General features: G+C 36.7%; 1 protein-coding gene across 17 annotated transcripts in view; it reads right to left on the bottom strand.

Annotated features, from left to right (window-relative positions):
• Positions 1–2,566: 2,566 nt before the first annotated feature.
• The window catches only part of CARF (calcium responsive transcription factor), a 66,510-nt gene continuing 45,028 nt past the window's right edge, over positions 2,567–24,048 (bottom strand). For 13 of the 17 annotated variants that reach the window (XM_044937372.1, XM_044937367.1, XM_044937395.1 and 10 more), the window contains 3 exons: positions 19,860–19,990; positions 19,108–19,474; positions 14,857–17,150 (listed from right to left, as the gene is read on the bottom strand). In XM_044937372.1, coding sequence (XP_044793307.1) covers positions 17,032–17,150; positions 19,108–19,474; positions 19,860–19,990 — 617 coding nt within the window. In that variant the 3' untranslated portion in view covers positions 14,857–17,031. Of the gene's footprint in view, positions 2,714–14,856; positions 17,151–19,107; positions 19,475–19,859; positions 19,991–24,048 lie in introns of those variants that run through there. The other 4 variants (XM_044937398.1, XM_044937388.1, XR_006548828.1 and 1 more) reach the window with 3 other exon arrangements.

The raw sequence follows: 24,048 nt of genomic DNA, 5'->3' as shown, positions 1-24,048 counted from the left end.
GAGTTTGAGTGAACTCCGGGAGTTGGTGATGGACAGGGAGGCCTGGCATGTTGCAATACATGGGGTCGCAAAGAGTCAGACACGACTGAGCGACTAAACTGAATAATAATGGTTCTAAATTTTTTTAATGTTAAACAATCCATAGAAATAAAAACTATAATGCTACCTCACTTGGCCCATAAAACCAATGCAAAAATATAGAAAGTTTAAACCATGAGATGCTCAATCTTCTTGTATAATCTAGAATATTGTAGTGGTAGTAATTTCATAAAGTCAGGAAAAGATAATTGTTTTTCAGTCCTTTAAACCAGTATGATTAATTCACTCTAATTTATCTAATGATTCATCTATTTATCAGAAATATTGTATGAAAAATTTTTATATAAGTATATAAATTTCAGGCCTTCCCTGGTGACTCAAACAGTAAAGAATCCACCTACAATAGAGGAGACTGGGGTTCATCCCTGAGTTGGGAAAATCAGCTAGATAAAGGAATGGCTACTCACTCCAGTATTCTTGCCTGGAGAATTCCATGGGCAGAGTAGGGCTATAGCCCTGGTGGTTTATAGTCCATGGGGTCGCAAAGATTCAGATACAACTGAGCGACTAACACTTTCACTTTTATATAATGTTCATATTCATAAATAAAATTACAAAAACTGTAAATCCTGTTTCAGAGCCCTTCATCTTAGAAACAAGACTTCTTTCTCTTATAGTTTTAACCAGAAGTGTCTCTTAAAAGCAATTTTAAAGAAAAGAAACAAAAACAGTTTCATTATTTTTCTTTCCATTTTAGAAATTCATTAGATATTGCCAGACTGAGCACACGATGACAGAATAATCGTTTTCACCAATTAATCTTTAATGTTTCCCTAGGGAGGGAAAAGGAGAAGAGGAACAAAATGGGAAAATGAGAGGCAGCTTTAGTCAAATACAAAATTAACATTAAAAGACTAATTATCTTTACTTAATTAAAGAGATGGGAAAACTTAGATTCAGCAAAAGTTATTTTGACATGCACGGGGGAGAGGGAAGAAGGGAGGGACAGAGAGAGAGACAGAGGGAGAGGACCATTATAATTGGTTTAAACATTAATTCAGGTCCCTTGACAATTTGATTTACATGATTAAAAAGCCAGTACTTGTTAATACTTGTGTAGTAATGATAGGGAGGGAACCTCATATTAAACAAAGTAATCCTTCTCTTTTAGATAAATAAGACCTCCTTTTGAGGTGTTTTGAAGGGAAGAAGAAAAAGGTGATACAGAACAGAGGGAAATGGAGGAACACAGGACGAGGAAAGAAGAATAATAAAGGACATTATATTGAAATTATGATTTGAAAAGATCTAAAAAATATGGTTTTCCTTTTATTTTCCCCTTGCCTTTGCCAAGGAATCTTTTAAGGAGGCAATTTCATAATCCCTGGAATATATTCTGGAAGTTTCCTCTTGCCTTAAAATGTAGATGGCTGTATGTTTCGTATGTTGCTGCTTTTTTGCTTCAAAGTGCCTCCCAAAAGGAACAATTTTGTTCATATCAAAAGTTCCCCCAAAGTAACCATTAAAATTCTAAATAATCGTTCTATCATTTAGAAAGTTAAGATTACACATTTTGATTTTTAGTACAAATACAGATAAGATGCAAGAGTTCAGCAGAGAGTGAGTGCAGAAGTAGACTAAAGGTAAACTGGCAACAGTAAGTCAAGTTTTATTTACTTTGTATCTTGGCCCCCCCCCCCCCGCCCTACAACAAGAACTAGACTTCCTAACGGACAAAATAAAACAACAGTAAGTTGGATGTGAGAGCTGGACTGTGAAGAAAGCTGAGCGCCGAAGAACTGATGCTTTTGAACTGTGGTGTTGGAGAAGACTCTTGAGAGTCCCTTGGACTGCAAGGAGAGCCAACCAGTCCATTCTGAAAGAAATCAGCCCTGGGATTTCTTTGGAAGGAATGATGCTAAAGCTGAAACTCCAGTACTTTGGCCACCTTGTAGGGAGAGTTGACTCATTGGAAAAGACTCTGATGCTGGGAGGGATTGGGGGCAGGAGGAGAAGGGGACGACAGAGGATGAGATGGCTGGATGTCATCACTGACTCGATGGACGTGAGTCTGAGTGAACTCTGGGAGTTGGTGATGGACAGGGAGGCCTGGTGTGCTGTGACTCATGGGATCGCAAAGAGTCAGACACGACTGAGCGACTGAACTGAAGTAAAGTTCTGATAAGATTTTCATAAGTGACCTGAGACAGTTTTTCCAAGGGATGCTAGTCTGAAGAGAAACCTTCTGAATATACAAAACTTCGCCTCATCTTCATCCTTATGAATTTCCACTTATAGATGCACAATGAAGAAATGACAAGGACAAACAGTAGTGTTGTCGGTAATAATGCAGATTTCTACCCAAAATACGTTTTTCAGGCTGATAAATCAATGGATTTTTAAAGAGTTTCTTATTGTTAGATATTACTCTCAGATTTAACAAACTAAACTTCGCATTTACATTTGTAGTGTTTGATTAAAAAAAAAAAAAGAAAGAAATCAGAGTTCAAACCCGATACAAACTTACCTCACCATCTCACCATTGTCATTGAAAGACCCTGTGCAGGAGGCTCAAAGGGCCTCAGAAAAACACGCTGTTTCCAAGTTTGTCAGATTTTGATGGGACCTCCAAAACAGTCAAATATTGGCTCCTTTAAAATACTTCCAAAATTACCTGTTGATAAAGCAAAACTGAGTTTTTTGCTTACTGCAGTAAGGAAGAATACTATCTTGATAGTCTTAGCAGTCTTCACAGGGAAGTCAGAGGTACAATCTTTATGAGCTTTGGGGATGTGGTTTAAGATGAGTTTCAAAACAGGGGATCTGAATGGAAATAGGCAAAATTTTTATTACATATTTTTTGATTGGACAAAGGGAGGTGAGATTTTAGAAGTGAGTCTTTCACAATCTTCTGCATTTTTGGTCTAATGGTCTGCTATTCCCTACACAACCTGAATTGTTCAGCAGCCTGGAACTTCTTTGATTTAAAATGGTTTTCCCTCTGTTAGAATTGATAGTACTCATCATGTAATTTTACAATTGGTTGATTAAATGTTTGCTTGCCACTATACTGAATCCCTGTAGGATTAGGATTAGATTTAGTCCATTGTTCTTACAGTCAGCAGGTAACACATTGTCTGGTTCTCAATAAATACTCAAGTCACTGTTGCCCATGAGTGGAGAAAAACACACAAACATGCTGACTAATCTGATTCTCAATTTATGGACATGACTTCAAATGAATCTTTAATCAAGCAGTACTATTAATACTTTCCTAGTTTACTCTTTTATTAGCTTTTCTCCTCAACTCCCTAACACACGACACCCCTTCACCCCTGCACCAATCTCCACCCTCCCCAAAGGGTCTTGCTTCTTATTTCACTGAGAAAACTGAAGTAATATGTACAGAATTTCCTTAGATTTTCACTTGTACCCACCCACTAGCGTCTTTACCCATGTAGTCTGTCTGGTCATCGTCCATGCATAGATGAGGTACCCATGCTTCTTCAAGCACAGCGAGTACTTCTCAACCTTGCAGTTCCCTCTTAACTGCATTATTCTTCATGCTATCTGCCTAAGAATCTTGCTCTTTTTAAAAATTTGCTCACATCTTTCTTAATGAAGCCCACTCTGCTTACCCTATTTAAAACTGAAATTCTCTCCACATTGAACCCTTTCTCTGCTCCATTTTCATTCCATATTACTTCTCAACCTAACACAGAAGTACTTTATACACATATATACTACATATAAGTACATATAATAGGCATATATTGTTTATTATTTATTGTGTATCACCCTCTACTGGAATATAAACTCCCAAAAGGTAGGCAATCTGTTTTCTTAAATGAATGAATGTCCATCTTTAAGATTTAAGGATGTTTTTATAGAACATAAGTATAAAAAACACAAGAGTTTCTAAAAGCAATTATAGATATAATAGTCATGGCCAGAAAAATATTATACAATTTTATTAAAATTACCTTGTCAATATTAATAAATTACCTTATCATTTCCATTAGATTGCCATATCTATTTTCAAAAATCTGTGATGCTTAATTTTTCACTCAGATTTTAGGAAAGCATTTTGATTCAACAGGCTACTTTAATAGATCATTTAAATAAGACTTCTAAACACACACTAAGCAAAATGTAAAATCTTAGCCTAGCCCTGTAGAATTGCTATTATTTAACCTTTTATCTTTCAAATCTATTATTTCTCCAGCTTCTTAAATTCCCTAAATTCCCTGAATAAAGTTCTCACCACAATGAACCTACAACCACCCCCCAAATGAGCTATATAATTCCTTCTACTTGCTCCTTGAATTTGAAACATCTGCAATTTAATCTCATGTCATAGCCTGTCATGAAAGATCCAGCCTAAAATCCTACCCTGAAAAGATCACTTGCTTTTCTGGACTGTGTAGCAAAACTAATGTAGAATGGTATTGGTCAGACTTTGGAACCAATAAGAGCTTTATCACTTAATAGTTACGTAACAACCTCAAGCAAATTATTGAATTCTGAATTTCAGTTCTCCAATTTGTGGGAGACACTATTAGTGGCTTAAATGATATTCAATGAATTCTTTCTCTCTTACAAAACCACAGTTTTTCTTGGGGTGGTAACGTGCCCTTTAAAAAGAGCTATATTTCCTAGAATCCTTTGTAACGAGGGTAATCATATAATGGTTTTAACCACCAAGTTGAAAGTGAAAATTGCTTTTCCTTCTGAAAATGATCTTTGGCTCACTCACTCAGACCTTTTCCTATTTCAGTCTTCCTGTCTTTAGTTCAGTTCAGTCGCTCAGTCATGTTCAACTCTTTGCGACCCCATGAATCGCAGCTCACCAGGCTTCCCTGTCCATCATCAACTCCCAAAGCTTGCTCAACTCATGTCCATCGAGTCAGTGATGCCATCCAATCATTTCATCCTCTCTCGGGACCCTTCTCCTCCTGGCTTCAATTTTTCCCAGCATCAGGGTCTTTTCCAATGAGTCACTTCTTCACATCAGGTCTTAAGACAGTTCTTCCTGTCTTAATGTTGATCATTGCTGGAGGTGGAACACCTTCTGGTCAGTCTGGTTAGACTGACTTTGGACTTGGTTTCATAGGGAAAATATAACCAAACTCTTTGATTAAGCCACCATAATGATATCTCTATTGTGAGTAGCCAAAGGTGCTCCCTAACAGATACACTATCTTGAAAGTAAGGATAATTTCAGGATTTTAAAGCTTCCTGAAAGCTTTAAAGCTTCCATTTCAGGATTTTAAAGCGAAAAGACTCTGACGCTGGGAGGGATTGGGGGCAGGAGGAGAAGGGGATGACAGAGGATGAGATGGCTGGATGGCATCACTGACTCTATGGACATGAGTTTGAGTGAACTCCGGGAGTTGGTGATGGACAGGGAGGCCTGGCGTGCTGCGATTCATGGGGTCACAAAGAGTCGGACACGACTGAGCGACTGATCTGATCTGATTAATAAGATTAATTATAAAAATTAACATATATTGAGCAGCATATATCAGATTCTGTTTAATATCTTACCATGGGTTAACTCACTAAATCCTCATAACAATTCAGTTAGGTAGCTATGACTACTCCTCCCTCAGAATAAAAAAATGAAAAACTTAAAGTCTCAGTAATTTGTCCAGCTAGTAAAGAGAAAGTAGGATTCAAATCCTAGCACATGCTATTAACCACAAGTCGAAGCTTCAATATTAAGAAGCCACTTACTTTATCCCAGGCAAAATGCCAAGGGATTTAACCAAAAAAATAAATAAATAGAGCATAAGTATATAGCTCAGTTGGTAAAGAATCCCCCTGCAATGTAGGAGACCCTGGTTCGATTCCTGGGTCGGGAAGATCCCCTGGAGAAGAGATAGGCTACCCACTCCAGGATTCTTAGGCTTCCCTTGTGGCTCAGCTTGTAAAGAATCTGCCTGCAAGGTGGGAGACCTGGGTTCGATCCCTGGGTTGGGAAGATCCCCTGGAGAAGGGAAACTACCCACTCCAGTATTCCGGCCTGGGGAATTCCATGGACTGTATAGTCCATGGGGTCGCAGAGTCAGACACGACTGAGCGACATTCACTTTCACAATGTCTACTGCTACTGCTAAGTCACTTCAGTCGTGTCCAACTCTGTGCAACCCCATAGATGGCAGCCCACCAAGCTTCCCCGTCCCTGGGATTCTCCAGGCAAGAACACTGGAGTGGGTTGCCATTTCCTTCTCCAATGCATGAAAGTGAAAAGTTAAAAGTGAAGTCGCTCAGTCGTGTCTGACCCTCAGTGATCCCTCTAGTACTCATTAAAATGTCAGTTCTGTTTCTTGTAAGTAATGTCTTCTTCCTCTGAATTATTATATATAATTTTATCTGTATTCCTATTATCCAGAAAAACATCTACTTCTGCTTCACTGACTACACTAAAGCCTTTGACTCTCTGAATCACAATAAACTGTGGAAATTTCTTAAAGAGATGGGAATAAATACCACACCACCTTACCTGCCTCCTGAGAAACATATGCAGGTCAAGAAGCAACAGAACTGGACACGGAACAATGGACTGGCTCAAATTTGGGAAAGGAGTACATCAAGGCTGTATTTTGTGACCCTGCTTATTTAACTTGTATGCAGAGTACAACATGCAAAATTCCAGGCTAGATGAATCACAAGCTGGAATCAAGACTGCCAGGAGAACGATCAATAATCTCAGATATGCAGATGATACCGCCCTAATGGCAGAAAGCAAGAAGGAACTAAAGAGCCTCTTGATGAAGGCGAAAGAAGAGAATGAAAAAATCTGGTTTAAAACTCAACATTCAAAAAACTAAGACCATGGCATTCAGTCCCATCATTTCACGGCAAAGACAGGGAAAAATATAGAAGCAGTGACAGATTTTATTTTCTTCACTGCAGATGGTAACTGCAACCATGAAATTAAAAGACACTTGCTTCTTGGAAGAAAAGCTATGACAAATCTAGATAGAGTATTAAAAAGCAGAGACATCACTTTCCCAACATGGTCCATATAGTTAAAGCTATGTTTTTTTCCAGTAGTCACGTACAGATGTGAGAGTTGGACCACAAAGAAGGCTGAGCGTTGAAGAATTGATGCTTTTGAACTGTGGTGTTGAAGAAGGCTCTAGAAAGTCCTTTGGACAGCAAAGAGATCAAATCAGTTAATCTTAAAGGAAATCAACCCTGAATATTCACTGGAAGGACTGATGCTGAACCTGAAGCTCCAATACTTTGGTCACCTGATGCAAAGAGCCAACTCACTGGAAAAGACTCTGATGCTGGAAAAGACTGAAGGCAGGAGAAGGGGACAAAGAGGATGAGATGGCTGGATGGCATTACCGAATCAATGCACATGAGTTTTAGCAAGTTCTGGGAGATGGTGAAGGACAGGGAAGCCTGTCGTGCTTCAGTCCATGGGGTTGCAAAAATTGGGCACAACTTAGCTCCTGAACAACAATTCCTATTATTAAATTTACCATTTTCTATACTGTATAAAGTTAAATATCTCATGTAATAGACACTTATTTTCCTTGAGGGAAACTTTTGAATCACTCCTTTTGGTATGTTACATGGCACCTATCTCTGTCAGTGATGGTACACACAAAGTTGAATCATTAGGATTGGCACAGTCACAACAGTGAGGATTGGAAACTATACCCTCAAAGGTGGTTACTATCCAAACATGCAGTTCTTGGAAATTACTTTAGATAAATCAAAATTATTTTAGATCCAAAGCTTCTTCTAAACATATCCTTTGACATGGCCCTGCCCACCAGAGAGATAAGGCCCAGCTCCACCCATCAGGGGGCAGGAATCAGTCCCTCCCACCAGAAAGCCTGCTCAAGTCTCTTGGACCAGCCTCACCCACCAGGGACAGATATCAGAAACAAGAAGAACTACGGTCCTGCAGCCTGTGGACCACAAACATACGAAGTCAGACAAAATGAGGCAGAGGACTATGTTTCAGAAGAAGGAACAATATAAAACACCACAAGAATAACTAAGTGAAGTGGAGATAGAAAATCCACTTGAAAAAGAATTCAGAGTAATGACAGTAAAGAGATTCAAGATATCAGAAAAATAGAGGCACACCAAGAAGATACAAGAAATACAATACAAGATAAAATATTAAAAAATAAACTGCTGAACAAGTGCAATAACTGAAATGAAAAGCACACTAGGACTCAATAGCAGAATAAATGAGACAGGACAGATAAGTGAGCTGGAAGACAGCATGGTGGAAATCACCAACAGAGAACGGAACAAAGAATAAAAAGAAATGAGGACAGTTTTAAGAGACCTCTAGGATAGTGTTGAGCACATCAACATTCACATTATAGAGGTCCCAACAGGAGAAAAGAGAAAGGGCCAGAGAAAATATTTGAAGATGTAATAGCTGAAAAGTTCCCTAACGTGGGAAAGGAAAGAATAGCCCAAGTCCAGGAAGCACAGAGATTCCCATACAGGATAAAGCTAAGGAGGAACACATCAAATTGATGAAAAATTAATTAAGGCTTCCCTGGTGGCTCAGATGGTAAAGCATCTACCTACAGTGCAGGAGACCCGGGTTCGAACCCTGGGTTGGGAAGATCCCCTGGAGAAGGAAATGGCAACCCACTCCAGGACTCTTGCCTAGAAAATTCCATGGACGGAGGAGGCTGATAGGCTACAGTCCATGGGGTCGCAAAGAGTAGGACACGACTGAGCGACTTCACTTTCACTTTCAAAGACAGAGAACAAAAGCAACAAGGGGAAAGTAACAAATACAATACAAAGGAATTGCTATAAGGTTATCAGCTGATTTTTCAGCAGAAACTCTGTTGGCCAGAAGGAAGTGGCACAATATATTTAAAGTGATGAAACATTAAAACCCGCAATCAAGAATACTCTGCCCAGCAAGACTCTCATTCAGATTTGACAGAAAAATCAAATGTTTTACAGACAAGCTAAGAGAATTCAGCATCACAAAACCAGATTTATAACAAATGCTAAAGAAACTTCTCTAGGTAGAAAAGGCCACAACTAGAAATAAGAAAACTATGAATGAGAAAGCTCTCCAGTAAAAGCAAACATACAACAAAGGTAAGAAAACCAAATCATCATCTCAATAATTCCAGAAAAAGCACTTGATATAATCAAATATCCATTCTTAATAAAAACTCTCAGGAAGCCCAGAATGGAAAGAATCTCACTCAATCTGATAAAGGACTTATGCAAAAATTATGGTTAATGGTGAAAGAGTTAATGGTGAAAGATAAGAAACAAAGTACATATGTCCACTCCAGTCACTTACAATCACAACTGTACTTCAGGTTCTAGCCAGTGTAATAGTTGAGAAAAAGAAATAAAAGTCATCCAGATTGGAAAGGAAGATATAAAACAACAAGACTGTCTATGTAGAAAATCTGATAGACTCTACCAAAAAATTATTAGAACACATGAATTTAATAAGGTTGCAAGATATAAAGTCCATATAAAAAAATCAACTGTATATCTGCATACTAATGCAAAAATCAGATACTGAAATTAAAAACAATACCATTTATAAAGTCTTACTGATAAATCTGACAAAAGATATGTCAAATTTATACACTGAAAAATCTAATACATTGCAGAGAAAAATTAAGAATCAATATTAAGATTTCAATTACTCCCAAACTCAGCTGTATATTCTACATAATTCCAATCAAAATTCTATCAGGTTTTTTGTTTGTTTGCTTGTTTTTTAAGAAATTGACAAGGTGACTCTAAAACTCACATGAAAAGCCAAACAGCCAATACAAAATTTAAAAAGAAGAATAAGGTTCAAGGATTTACACTATCTGACTTCAAGACTTATTATAAAGGTACAGTAATCAAGACAGTGTGGTACAGGGTGTCAAAACAGACCAGAGATTTTCAGTCTCGGTGTTATTCACATTTTAGGCCTGACAATTTTTGTTGTGGAATCTGTCCTATGTACTGTATGAAGCTGAGCAGCAGCTCTGACTTACTTCTATCTACCAGAAACCAGTGGTATCTCCCTTGTTTTGACAACTAAAGTTGTCTCCAAACTTTGCCAAATGTTCCCTAGAGACAAAATTGCCTCAGTTGAGACCACTGAGATAGGAGACAGACAACAGATCAATGGAAGGGAACAGAGAGTCTATAAACTATATATATACACACACACATACATAGAGAGAGAGAGAGAGAAAATGGATTTTTATCAAAGGGATAAATTCAATTCAATGGGGAAAGTATAATTCTTTCAAAAAATGACGCTGGAACAAATCAATACTCAAATGCTCAAGAGTCACTCTATGCCCTGTACTTATATACAGAAATTAACTCAAAATGAATCATGGATCTAAATTTAAGCCCAAAGTTATAAAATTTTCAGAAGAAAACATAGAAGAAAATCTAAACTTGGGTTAGGCAAAGATCTCTTAGATATAACATGAAAATATAATCCTTAAAGAAAAAAAAGATAAATTAGATATCAAAATTAAGAACTTCTGCCTTTCAAAAGATTCTGAGAGTAAAAACATAAACTATACATCAGGTGAAAATACATATTAAATCATGTTTCATACAAGTAATGGTCTTGTATCTAGGGTATACTTTTTAAACCTCTATAAGAAAACAACAATTCAATTTAAAAACAGGTGAAGGACTCAGACACTGAAAGAAGAAATACAGATGGCAAATGAAACATGAAAAGATGCTCAACAGTATTAGTCACTAGAGAAATGAAAATTAAAACGATAATGAGCAACTTTGCTGCGTCGCTTCAGTCGTCTCCGACTCTGTGTGACCCCATGGACTGCAGCCCACCAGGCTTCTCTGTCCATGGGATTCTCCAGGCAAGAACACTGGAGGGGGTTGCCATTTCCTTCTCCAATGCATGAGTGGAAAGTGAAAGTGAAGTCGCTCAGTCGTGTCTGACTCTTAACGACCCCATGGACTGCAGCCTACCAGGCTCTTCTGTCCATGGGATTTCCCAGGCAAGAGTACTGGAGTGGGTGGCCATTGCCTTCTCCCAATGAGCAACTACTACATACCTATTAACAATACCTAACCTTTTCATACCAAGTGTTACCTACAATATACATCATCTGGAACTCTCATAAACTGCAAATTGGAATGTAAAAATGGTACAATCACTTTGAAAAATCACTTGAAAGTTTCTTAAAAAGTTAAATTTATACCTACCATATGACCCAGCCATTCCACTCCTATAAATATTTAACCCAAAGAAATGAAAGCATAAGTCCATACAAAGACTTACACAAATGTTCATAGCAGCATTATTTCTAACAGTCAAGAACTGTAAACAATCTAAATGTCCATCAACAGCTGGATGGATAAACAATTTATGGCATATTTACACAATGGGATACTACTCACCATTAAAAAGGAATGAACTATTCATACATCTTGTGACACAGACGAACCTTAGAATAACCACTCTGAGTGACAAAAGTCAGATTTTAAAAAGGCTCATACTATATGATTTCATTTTTATAAACTAGTAGATGTAATAAATTGATCTCTAGTGACAGAAAGAAGTATAGTAATTGTTGGGGACAGGGTGGGGTAGGTAGGAGTAGAGGCAGGAAGAAGTGGAAATGGATTACCAAGGGGCACAAAAAATCTTTTTGGGGTGATAGATATGTTCCTTATCTTGACTGTGGTGATAGTTTCATAGATGTATATATATATATACATCAAAACTGACCTAACTGTACACTTTAAATGTGTGCAGTTTATTATATGTCAATTATCCACTTCAACAGAGATAGTTAAAAAATAAAAACTCTTGCTGGTATCTGACTCCCACTCTGTCCTTTGGTTTTAAAATTCTTTAATTGAGATATAAATGACATATAACATTTAGGGTGTATAATGTGTTAATCTGATAATTTATATATTGCAATATGATTACCACTATATCTTTAGCTAACACCTCTGTCTACTAATTATTATTTCTTTTTTGTAGTGAGAATAATTAAGATCTCCTCTGAGCAACTCTGATATATATAATATAGTATTGTTGACTATAGTCACCATGCAGTAAGTACATCAGATCTCCAGGACTTATATAACTACTAGTTGCAAGTTTGCACTATTAAGCAACATCTCCCCTGCACTTATACCCATATGGCATTCTCAAACATTTTCCATACTAATCATAGTTTATTTTTCTCAGAAACTAATTTTCCATTAACAATGTGATTTTTTTTTAATTCTGATTTTATTCCTTAAGTTTTAAAAATTCAGTCAGCAATCAAAATTTATAATATATTTACATTACAGAATATAGCTAACCTGTATGTGGCGGGAGTATACTAAGTTTTGTCATCACCACTAAGTTAATTGAGTAGAATTACAGATATTAATAACCTCAAATATGCAGATGACACCACCCTTATGGCAGAAAGGGAAGAGGAACTAAAAAGCCTCTTGATGAAAGTGAAAGAGGAGAGTGAAAAAGTTGGCTTAAAGCTCAACATTCAGAAAACTATGATTATGGCATCCAGTCCCATCATTTCATGGGAAATAGATGGGGAAACAGTGGAAACAGTGAGAGATTTTATTTTTCTGGGCTCCAAAATCACTGCAGAAGGTGACTGCAGCCATGAAATTCAAAGACGCTTACTCCTTGGAATGAAAGTTATGACCAACCTGGATAGCATATTCAAAAGCAGAGACATTACTTTGCCAACAAAGGTCTGTCTAGTCAAGGCTATGGTTTTTCCTGTGGTCATGTATGGATGTGAGAGTTGGACTGTGAAGAAAGCTGAGCACCAAAGAATTGATGCTTTTGAACTGTGGTGTTGAAGAAGACTCTTGAGAGTCCATTGGACTGCAAGGAGATCCAACCAGTCCATCATAAAGGAAATCAGTCCTGTATATTCATTGGAAGGGCTGATGCTGAAGCTGAAACTCCAGTACTTTGGCCACCTCATGCGAAGAGAAGACTCTGATGCTGGGAGGGATTGGGGGCAGGAGGAGAAGGGGACGACAGAGAATGAGATGGCTGGATGGCATCACCAACTCAATGGACATGAGTTTGGGTAAACTCCGGGAGTTGGTGATGGACAGGGAGGCCTGGCGTGCTGCGATTCATGGGGTCGCAAAGAGTCGGACACGACTGAGAGACTGAACTGAACTGAACAGATATTTAGATAAAAATAGTACATTATTTCAGAGAAGGCAATGGCAACCCACTCCAGTACTCTTGCCTGGAAAATCCCATGGATGGAGGGGCCTGGTAGGCTGCAGTCCATGGAGTCGCTAGGAGTCGGACACGATTGAGCGACTTAACTTTCACTTTTCACTTTCATGCATTGGAGAAGGAAATGGCAACCCACTCCAGTGTTCTTGCCTGGAGAATCCCAGGGACGGGAGAGCCTGGTGGGCTGCCGTCTATGGGGTCGCACAGAGTCGGATACGACTGAAGCGACCTAGCAGCTGCAGTACATTATTTAACATGTCTAAAACCTAATCAGTTGATGGAGAAGAGTCAATGCAGTCCCTTTCTGGAGACAGTAAGATACTCTATGATCCTGAAAAACAGGCAGAGTGGAATAAAGGGGAAAAAAGAAAGAAAGAAAAAAAGACAAGAGGGAAAAAAATTAATGATCCCTCCCTTTTAAATCATATATTCTTATTATTACTCCAAAAATATAAAACTGTACTTGAAGATGTTATAATGCCAAAAATATGGGGGGGGGGGGAGGTGAAGAACTATTTATTCCTTATTACATGCATTGTTTTAAAATGCTGATAGTTGGCTAAGTTGAGAGCACTAAATACATATATATCCCCTAACATAATAATAACAGGAATTACTGGAAGTTATCTTTTAAAATGTTTAGGTTCCAAATTGAACATAAATCTCTAGCCAATATTTTCAGGTATTAACGTGTTTATTTAGCATCTTCAAGATGAACAAAATTACCACTATGCCCAGGAAATGTATGAAAAGAAAACTAACAAGTAAGAAAAAAATAACACAAGATTTTTTAATGAAAAAAATTATAACAAGGACACTAAACATTAAATTACTATATATATATATATATATACACACACACACACACATATACACACATTTTAAACTTTTTAAAAAACCTGGTACAAAATTAAACTGCATCTTTCTCATATTTACATGATTAAGTATGTATTTTGACAGGATATAAAGATGGAACACACACGGCTAGGCCTCAAGATTAGAAACTCTAATGCAGGACCGTATCATCAAGTCTATTTTCTATTACTTTTGTGACTTTTAGGAAACATTTACCTTGTATGAGACATAAAAGCTTTTTAAGTATGTTAACCACTTACATAGAAAATTGAGGGAAAGACTCACCATGGCTGTGTTTATCTATAATTCACTGTAGTGTATATAATGCTCACTCGGAGGCTTGGATCATAACCACAATGAAGAAACAAGCTCAGTTGTAATAATGAATTCTGACTGCTTATTTTGAACACCCAACTTTCTACTACAGATATACACCTTGTAACACATGACACAAAAGAGTATATGTCAAACTTTGCTGTAGAGCTGTTAGGAGAATGCAAATACAGATACTGAAAACTCTATGTTCTGTATTTAATACCCTGTGCATTTAAAAATTAACTGAATATTGAAAATATGTAAACATGCTTTTTAAAAAGCAATGCTAAGCACCTTTAAAATACAATACTGATATACTGTAACTGAACATGCATTTAGAGGACAAATGAATTTTTATAAACTAATTTAGAAAGCATTTTTAAAGAGCTACTCATTAAAATACTTACATGAAAATATTGATAGTTCCAGTTCCTACCTAAAAACCAAAAGAGTATACAATTAGGGATTTAAATCTTCGTGCTCTTTTTTTTCTTTCTCTTTGCTTTTGGGGAGGATGTACTGCAACTTTCTGTTCTCATGAAAAAAATGTCGGAAGAGACAGTCACATAGAATGGAGTGAGAAATGTTTTTAAACTATGTTTTGTTCTTTTTTAGGTGCCAAAGTCTGAATCCTCTACCATCTCTCATCCTCCTAGGTAACTGACTAGAGTCTGTATCTTAACAAGCATTTCTCCTTAACAACTCAACATCAAAAAGCAAGGAATGTCTCCAAAGGAATAGAGCTCAAGAGACTATAATTATCTATTGTCATTAATGAAAAGTAAAGATCTATTATTTGAAATACTGAAAAAAGTTTCCATAAAAACTAGAAATATCAAATGAAAAGAATATTACCCACAATGCAATATTAAACTATAAATTAATTTGGACTTATACCCATTAAGTACACACAAACTAAGAAAAATCTGGTTTGAGGTAACTAAGAGTTGTGTTCAGCTTAGCATTGACTTCACACACATGCACACATAACACAGATTTGGCAGCCTGCCTCTATAAATGCTGACATCAAGTATTTTCGATTCTTAGGAAAAGGAAAAGCAATTCTTATTTTAAAAAATCATGAAAAAAAATCATGTATGTAACTGAATATTAACTTTGCATTAAATAGAGGTATAAATAATAAATTTTATGTTAAATAGGGTTTAAATATAAAGAGCAAGGAATTTTAGAATTCTATCTATTTCTAAAGTAACAGTGCTTTATACTTAGATACATGTTGTGTACCTGAAACAAAGTGAATTAAGAATGTGAGACTGGACTTAGAAAAGCCAAAAAGACTCATATTCATATAAAGTACTAAAGTTAAATTTCATATGCTGTATGCTTTGAGTATTAAACACTAATATCCATTGGAAATCATTATTATTTTTGAAATGAAAATTTAAATATACCCACAAAAGGTCTCTGGGTGGGGGGGAAAGGCTTTAGGTTGATTTCTTGATGGCTGTAATTGACATTTCTAATTTACCAACCTTCCAGAAAAGAGAAGCTTATAATGAATATACTGATTAGTACGTATTCAGTATTTGAAGTAAATATGCTTATTCAACATATATAGCAAATATAACACACTAGTTGTTTTAAAGTTTTAAATATGAGCTAAATTTTAAACTATAAATCTTTACCTTGAATGATTACCCTCTTTCAAACACCATCAATTTATTAAGAACTCTGGCACAGAAAAATAAGTACAACTCAAATTCTTTTCTAACCAGAGCTGATTCTTTAATACAAAATAGGAACAAACATCTTCTGCTGATACCAAAAAGTTCCCCTGACTATCTAGAAACACTAGGGAATTCTTTTATTCTTTCTGAATTCTCTCCATTTCTACATTTTTCAATCCATAAGTAGTATTTTTAACTATAATATCATATAAATCCATGCAAAAGGCATTTATTTCTCTTGCTTATTTGACTCAAGTTAAAATTCTCAGTACTTAATCATGACACGTAAATTTCTATGAGATGACCATTGGTATACTAGTTGTTTCTAGTTATGGAAGAAGTTAAAATGCAACTACATAGTTTTCACAGATGTGAATGTTGGGCTTAATATTATGATGCAAAATCTGTTGTTTTTCTTTCCAAATGAGACAGACTTCAGATATTCTCTTGTCTATTCATTTAAAATGTTTCTTCATAACTTTAAAGAGGGAGTTAGTTCTTTTAAAACTTAAAAAAATCATCACACACACACATATATACTCACATACTGTTTTTGATGTTCTTTTTTAAGAACCAAAATTAGATATTTTCAAAGGATGAATTAGATACCTATTTGTGTTCAGACTATATCACTGTGGATAAGTTCAGATGATCTTCTGAAATACTGGCCTTATCAGATAATCAAAAGTATAAGAATTTTATATAAAATAAGAGTAAAATATCTCTTAAGGTAAAAATAGGGAGTTAGCAACAAATGTCAGTTTTGAATTAAAGCTGCTCATTGACCCAGTCTTCAGTCCACTTATCACAACATTGTGCTTTGATAACATTCACCTTCTTTTTCTATGACATCAGAAGTCACCAGAGTTGTAAATTCTGAAAAGCTTCAATAATTTATGTAGCAGATAATTTCTTACAGTCCAAATTTGGTTTTGCTTCCAGAGACAATGCTGGTTCTTTGGGTTCTTGCTTAACTTGGTTCACAGAAATGGTACCTTCTGAATTTTCTTCAACTTTAAAACCAAACATAAAAGAAAAACCCTAATGGTTAATATAATTTATAATACTGGAATCTAAAAAATTATATGAACTTAGAAGCAAAGCACAAAAACAGTATTTTGCTAGAACCAAGTAAATTTAGAAAATCAATTGATGTATTTGAGAACTCAGTCCTTCTGACATCTTAATGGTCATTCACACTAAACTCCTTCAGGATGAAAAAAAAAAAAAAAGAAACCAATAAAACTGCAAAGTTATTCTCTTCAAAATATACTCTGAACAAAAAGCAGTCCATAATTTGATGAAATTATGAGGAATATCTCATAGTTAAACTTAACTGTCTTTAAATACTTGTGTGCCCAAAAGTGAGGAAGCCTCTCGTTATTTGAAAATGTTTTTTTTTCTTTTTTACAAACATCAAGCATGTACTACAAATCACTGATGTGTTACCGTTCATATATTTTTAAAAAATGTTCTCTCCATAAAGAAACTGTACTACATAAGTACTTCAGAAAAAAATATGCCACATCTTAAATGATAGCTCTGACTTAGCTGCAACAGCTGGGTGTTGCTTATCTGAAATATTTCAGAATGTACAACCATTCTGATTTCAAAGTACTTATGGGCAAATTAATGTAAAATCAGCAAACCAGCAACACTACTGACATCTGGCACCTAGGATACCTACGATACAATCTTTCTCTTTCTCAGAAATCCATCAGTTTTTTTCCTCTACCAATTCTCAGGAAAATATCAGTTTTTCAGTTGCTACAGGGAATGAAACTTAAGGGGATTCTACTTGGTCAGAAGTGCCCTGAACACACCTATGATTGTCACATATGGGTTAGAGTTTAGCTTATGCCATATCAAGAAAACTAATACAGCATAGACTTGAGTAATCCTGAGAATTCATATTTAGGTGACATAGTCTCTCAGATCATGATCTAACTTGATCATGCAAGTTCAGATCCAAAAAGGGTCTCTTTTAAGGCAATTTAAATTAGAATTCCCAGAAATACCCTGGCACAACAGAGGGAAGGAAGCATCTTGGAACAGGAAGATGCTTTGGAGGCAGACAGATCTGGCTTCAAATGTCCTCTCTGTCACTTACTACATGTGATTTTAAGGCAATTATGTAAACCTCCAAGAGCTTGGCCTCCCCATCTGCAGAATGGGAACATCGCTGGCTATTTCATGGAGCAGTTGTAAGGATCACTTCCACTAAATTTCCTAGAGACAACTGCCACAGTCCTCTGGATAAATTTTCTTAAAAGTAATAAATTTAAAAGACAATGATTCTTTTCTGGAAGGAACTATCTCATACACGGAGGGAAAATATATGTTCTAAGGATAATTTCTAAGAAGACTTTTTTTTCTTGAAAGCAAACTGCAAATCTCTTTCCACAAAAATGCCCAATCCAGAACAATTTGTGGCATACATCAGGTAGGAATTCAGAGTTTATTACTATGTTGACTGGGTTCATTCCAAAGTGAAGGTAACGAAGTCTTGATTAAACCCAAGTCCTCAAGTCTTCCTAATTCCCTTTCAATTTCCATGGGACTCAACATGTAAGTTTAAAACTTAAATTCCTTTTTAACCTTTACATCCACAAACTTTACCCCATTTTTGTGTGTTGCAATTTTTCTATGATAACCTTTACACTGAATAGTTTTTAGTTTTTCTAATTTTTGATCATGTATACAAAAATGACCTTCCTGATTTCACATCACCACAGATTTTCCATGTAAAACTACGTTAGTTAGGGAATGAATAATCTCGATAAAGAAAAAAAATTAAGTTTACAAGCTATTAAACTCATGCTCACAAAACTTTCCTTTTTCTCCTGGTTTTATTTTATTTATTTATATATTATATACTGACTGAATAAAAAACAATGGTTTTTTTTCTGTAGTGTAATACTGATGATAGTCCATAAAGGTTAAAAAAAAAAAAAGATGATTTTAACTTACTAAGAACTGGCGGGCTGTCTATAATCTGTATTGGTATGGTCTGCACATTTCCCAATAGAATCCGATGAACATTTCCTTCCAGAGTCTCTGTATCTTCAACATCTTCAACTTCTACCAGCTGATCCACTGCAACTAGATTTTGATCTGGTCCTGGAAGGTTACTCATGGTAGAAGAAATACTACTGTTTGGGGTTAGAGGTGTATCTGTTTGAAGGCAATGAGCCTGACCAAGCAGTAGAGAATTATTATTCATTACAACACTTCCTACTGAATCCAGAAGTCTTGAAGGACTGGAGGAGGGGTGGTTATTCACTGATATTAGAGCTGGTGATCCATCAGAAGTGAATCTTGGTTGTAACTGCAAACCCTTTTGAACCAAAAAGAGTTATATCAAATGTTTGAATTTACTGTGTATGTTGTTGGCTTTGAATGTATTATTCTTTTGACCCAAACTTAGAATAAAAGCTAAGAGTATAGTTACTAACAAATATTAAGTGAGGACAGAAACAAAAACCAAAGGAAAACTGCACTACTAAATTTTCTTGCATGCATAATCAATTCAAACTTTTCCAAAACATATTGTTTAAATTATCATCTTAAATTAAGACACAAAAAAGTCAGAAATTTAATGATAAAAACATCACTGACCAATGTTCATAATTCCATAACAATTCTGTAAAGTCCCAAAGAAAAGAAGAGAGATTGAAGAAGAAGAAAAGGGCCTCAAATTTGGTATTACATTGGATACTTACCTGCAGGTGTGTGAATATTTTTGGCTGAAATGAAGAAAGTGAGGAGAGCAACTGGGCTGGTTCTGGAGACAAAGAATTCCTTGTCTGATTTGTTTCCAATTTGCTGCAAACTGATTCTCCTTGTGAATTACCTAAATTATATAAAAAATAAATTATTAAAATAATTTTTATGGCTACACTTTATTACAACCTTTACTATCAGAAATGGAATAGCAAATAAGGTCAAAGGACTGCAAGACGTTATATCTAGTTATCTAGTCTACTATTTCTAAAACCACATAGTTCATCAGAATCACTAAGAAAACTTTAAAAATATATAAATTCCTAGATTCAGCCTCCAGTAATTTTAATTCAGCATAGCTAGGATGGGTTGTAAGAAACTATTTTTTTTTCCTTGAAAGATTCTATACCTGTAGTTCTAACCTAATCCATTTTTCATGCTGTAATACTGGGCTTACACTTCTCCAGATATGGAGCACCTACTGAGTTTCTCAGTTACAAAGACGAAACTCAATTCATCTTTGGTAGCCCTAGTGCCTAGGACAATGCCGGGGATAAAGCAGGTCTTCAATAATAATAGTATTAAATTTCTTTCAATAACTCAATTTGGAATAAATGAATAGGAGTAAAAATTTCTTTCTTTTCTAAATGTCTCAATTTTTAAGGTAATCGTCCTTAGGGAATTTGAGTCCTCCTCATGTAATTCTTGTATGTTAACCCAAATATCTTCATCTCTTTAAGTCAATCAAAAACAAATTATCAATAACTAATGGGACTTCCCTGGTGGTCCAGTGGTTAAGGCTCTATGCTTCCAATACAGGGTGCACAGGTTCGATCCCTAGTCAGGGAACTAAGAACCCACATGCTACACGGTGCAGCCAAAAAAACCTTACCAAACAAAAAACAACTGTTTATTGCTTCCATACTGTATATTGCACCCATGTAACTGAGTAATTTTAAAAAATGGCCCTACTATCAGACAAGGATGGATTTAAGTACTGGTTTTTCTCTGGCAACATGTTAAGTGCCAACATGCCAGTTAACAGTTTCTAACCTTCACTTTCCTCATCTGTATATCCAGGATAAGAGAATTTTTCTCAAAGGACTACTGAGAGAATTACCAGTATTCTCACATTTCTAGGCTTCTCCATTTCTAACTGTCCCACCTCAATTCACTGCAGTCTCCCACTACTATGAGCATGCCCTAGATTATTCCACATGTAAAATCTCTATTTCAAACATCCCATTCTCTGATCACAACATCTATTCTTCCAGGGATTTTTCTCAGGTGAAGTGAAAGATGCTCAGTCGTGTCCGACTCTTTGCGACCCCATGGACTATACAGTCCATGGAATTCTCCAGGCCAGAATACTGGAGTGGGTAGCCTTTCCCTTCTCTGATACCATCCAACCATCTCATCCTCTGTCGTCCCCTTCTCCTCCTGCCTTCAATCTTTCCCAGCATCAGGGTCTTCTCTAATGAGTCAGCTCTTCACATCAGATAGCCAAAGTATTGGAGCTTCAGCTTCAGCATCAGTCCTTCCAATGAATATTCAGGACTGATTTTCTTTAGGATTGACTGATCTCCTAGCTGTCCAAGGGACTCTCAAGAGTCTTCTCCAACTTTTTTGAACCACAGTTCAAAAGCATCAATTCTTTGGTGCTTAGCCTTCTTTATGGTTGAACTCACATCCATACATGACTACTGGAAAACCATAGCTTTGACTATATGGACCTTTGTTGGCAAAGTAAAGTCTCTGCTTTTTAATACACTGTCTAGGTTTGTCATAGCTTTTCTTCCAAGGAGCAAGTGTCTGTTAATTTCATGGCTGCAGTCACTATCTACAGTGATTTTGGAGCCCCAAAAAATAAAGTCTCTCACTGTTTCCCCATCTATTTGCTATGAAGTGATGGGACTGGATGTACTCTCACTTGAAGAGAAAAGAGAAGCTATGAACTATCCATCACCAAAGCTAGCAAATACCTTCCTCTTTACCTACCTCTTCAGGTCTCTCCCTTCCTAACATACTTTCCTTCAACCCTGTACCATAGCAAACTTTTTGAAAAAGTTGTCCACACTATCTACACTTCTTCAATCATTTCCCATTCACTCTTAACTCATTCCAATATGGCTTCCTCCCAGTCCACCTCACTGAAATGACTCTGGTACTCATGCTTCTGCAAACTTGATCTCAGGATCTTCTCTCCTCTGCTACCAATATTCTACTCTTATGCCAGTGTTGCTGAGCTCGGTAAATGCCACGATCAATGAGCTGTTCATGGAAGAAACCCAAGAGTCATCCCAGATCACTCCCACTCCTTTACCTCTCACACTATTCAAACAAGAACCAGTTTCTAAGATTACTCTGGTGATGATCATGTGTAGAGTCTTCTCTTGTGTTGTTGGAACAGAGTGTTTGCTATGATCAGTACATTCCCTGGCAAAACTCTGTTAGCCTTTGTCCTACTTCATTCTATACTCCAGGGTCAAATTTGCCTGTTACACCAGGTATTTCTTGACTACCTATTTTTGCATTCCAGTCCCCATAATGAAAAGGACATCATTTTTGGGTATTCTAGCAGGTCTTGGAGGTCTTAATAGAACTGTTCAACTTCAGCTTCTTCAGCATTATTGGTCAGGGCATAGAATTGGATTACTGTGATATTGAATGGTTTGCCTTGGAAATGAACAGAGATCATTCTGTTATTTTTGAGATTGCATCCAAGAACTGCATTTTGGACTCTTTTGTTGACTATGATGGCTATTCCATTTCTTCTAAGGGATTCTTGCCCATGGTAGTAGACATAATGGTCATCTGAGTTAAATTCACCCATTCCAGTCGATTTGAGTTTGCTGATTCCTAAAATGCCGATGTTCACTCTTGCCATCTCCTGTTTGACCACTTCTAATTTGCCTTGATTCACGGACCTAACATTCTAGGTTCCTATGCAATACTGTTCTTCACAGCATCAAACATTACTTCCATTACCAATCACATCCACAACTGGGTGTTGTTTTTGCTTTGGCTCCATCTCTTCTGTCTTTCTGGAGTCATTTCTCCACTCTCCTCCAGTAGCATATTGGGCACCTACTGACCTGGGGAGTTCATCTTTCAGTGTCCTATCTTTTTGCCTTTTCATTCTGTTCATGGAGTTCTCAAGGCAAGAATACTAAAGTGGTTTGCCATTCCCTTCTCCAGTAGATCACATTTTGTCAGAACTCTCCACCATGACCCTGAAGCTCTTGGGTGGCCCTACATGGCATGGCTCATAGTTTCATTGAGTTAGATAAGGCTGTGGTCCATGTGATCAGATTGGTTAGTTTTCTGTGATTGTGGTTTTCAGTCTGTCTGCCTTCTGATGGAGAAGGATAAGAGGTTTATGGAATCCTCCTGATTAGAGAGACTGACTGAGGAGGAAACTGGGTCTTGTTCTGATGGGCAGGGCCATGCTCAGTAAATCTTTAATACAATTTTCTGTTGAAGGGCAGGGCTGTGTTCTCTCCTTGTTATTTGACCTGAGTCCAAACTATGGTAGAGGTAATGAAGAAAATGGCAATCTCCTTCAAAAGGTCCCATGCACTCAGTGCCCCAAAGATGGAGAAGCTCTCTGTAGAGTCAGCAAAAATAAGACTGGGAGCTGACTGTGCTCAATGCAAAAGTAGGAAGTCAAGAAACACCTGGAGTAACAGGCAAATTTGGCCTTGGAGTACAGAATGAAGCAGGGCAAAGACTAATAGAGTTCTTCCAAGAGAATGCACTGGTCATAGCAAACAGCCTCTTCCAACAACAGAAGAGAAGACTCTATACATGGACATCATCAGATGGTCAACATCGAAATCAGATTGATTATATTCTTTGCAGCCAAAGATGGAGAAGTTCCATACAGTCAGCAAAAACAAGACTGGGAGCTGACTGTGGCTCAGATCATGAACTCCTTATTGCCAAATTGAGACTTAAGTTGAAGAAAGTAGGGAAAACCACTAGACCATTCAGGTATGACCTAAATCAAATCCCTTAATATTATATAGTGGAAGTGACAAATAGATTACAGGGATTAGATCTGATAGAGTCCCTGAAGAACCATGGACAGAGGTTCATGACATTGTACAGGAAGGAGTCAGTGATCAAGACCATCCCCAAGAAAAAGAAATGCAAAAAGGTGAAATGGTTGTCTCACGAGGCCTTACA

Source organism: Bubalus bubalis, chromosome 2 (genome assembly GCF_019923935.1).
Source record: "Bubalus bubalis isolate 160015118507 breed Murrah chromosome 2, NDDB_SH_1, whole genome shotgun sequence".
NCBI classification, from domain to species: domain Eukaryota; kingdom Metazoa; phylum Chordata; class Mammalia; order Artiodactyla; family Bovidae; genus Bubalus; species Bubalus bubalis.
The sequence above is the reverse complement of the archived record's forward strand: the minus strand, read 5'-3'. Positions and strand labels throughout refer to the sequence as shown.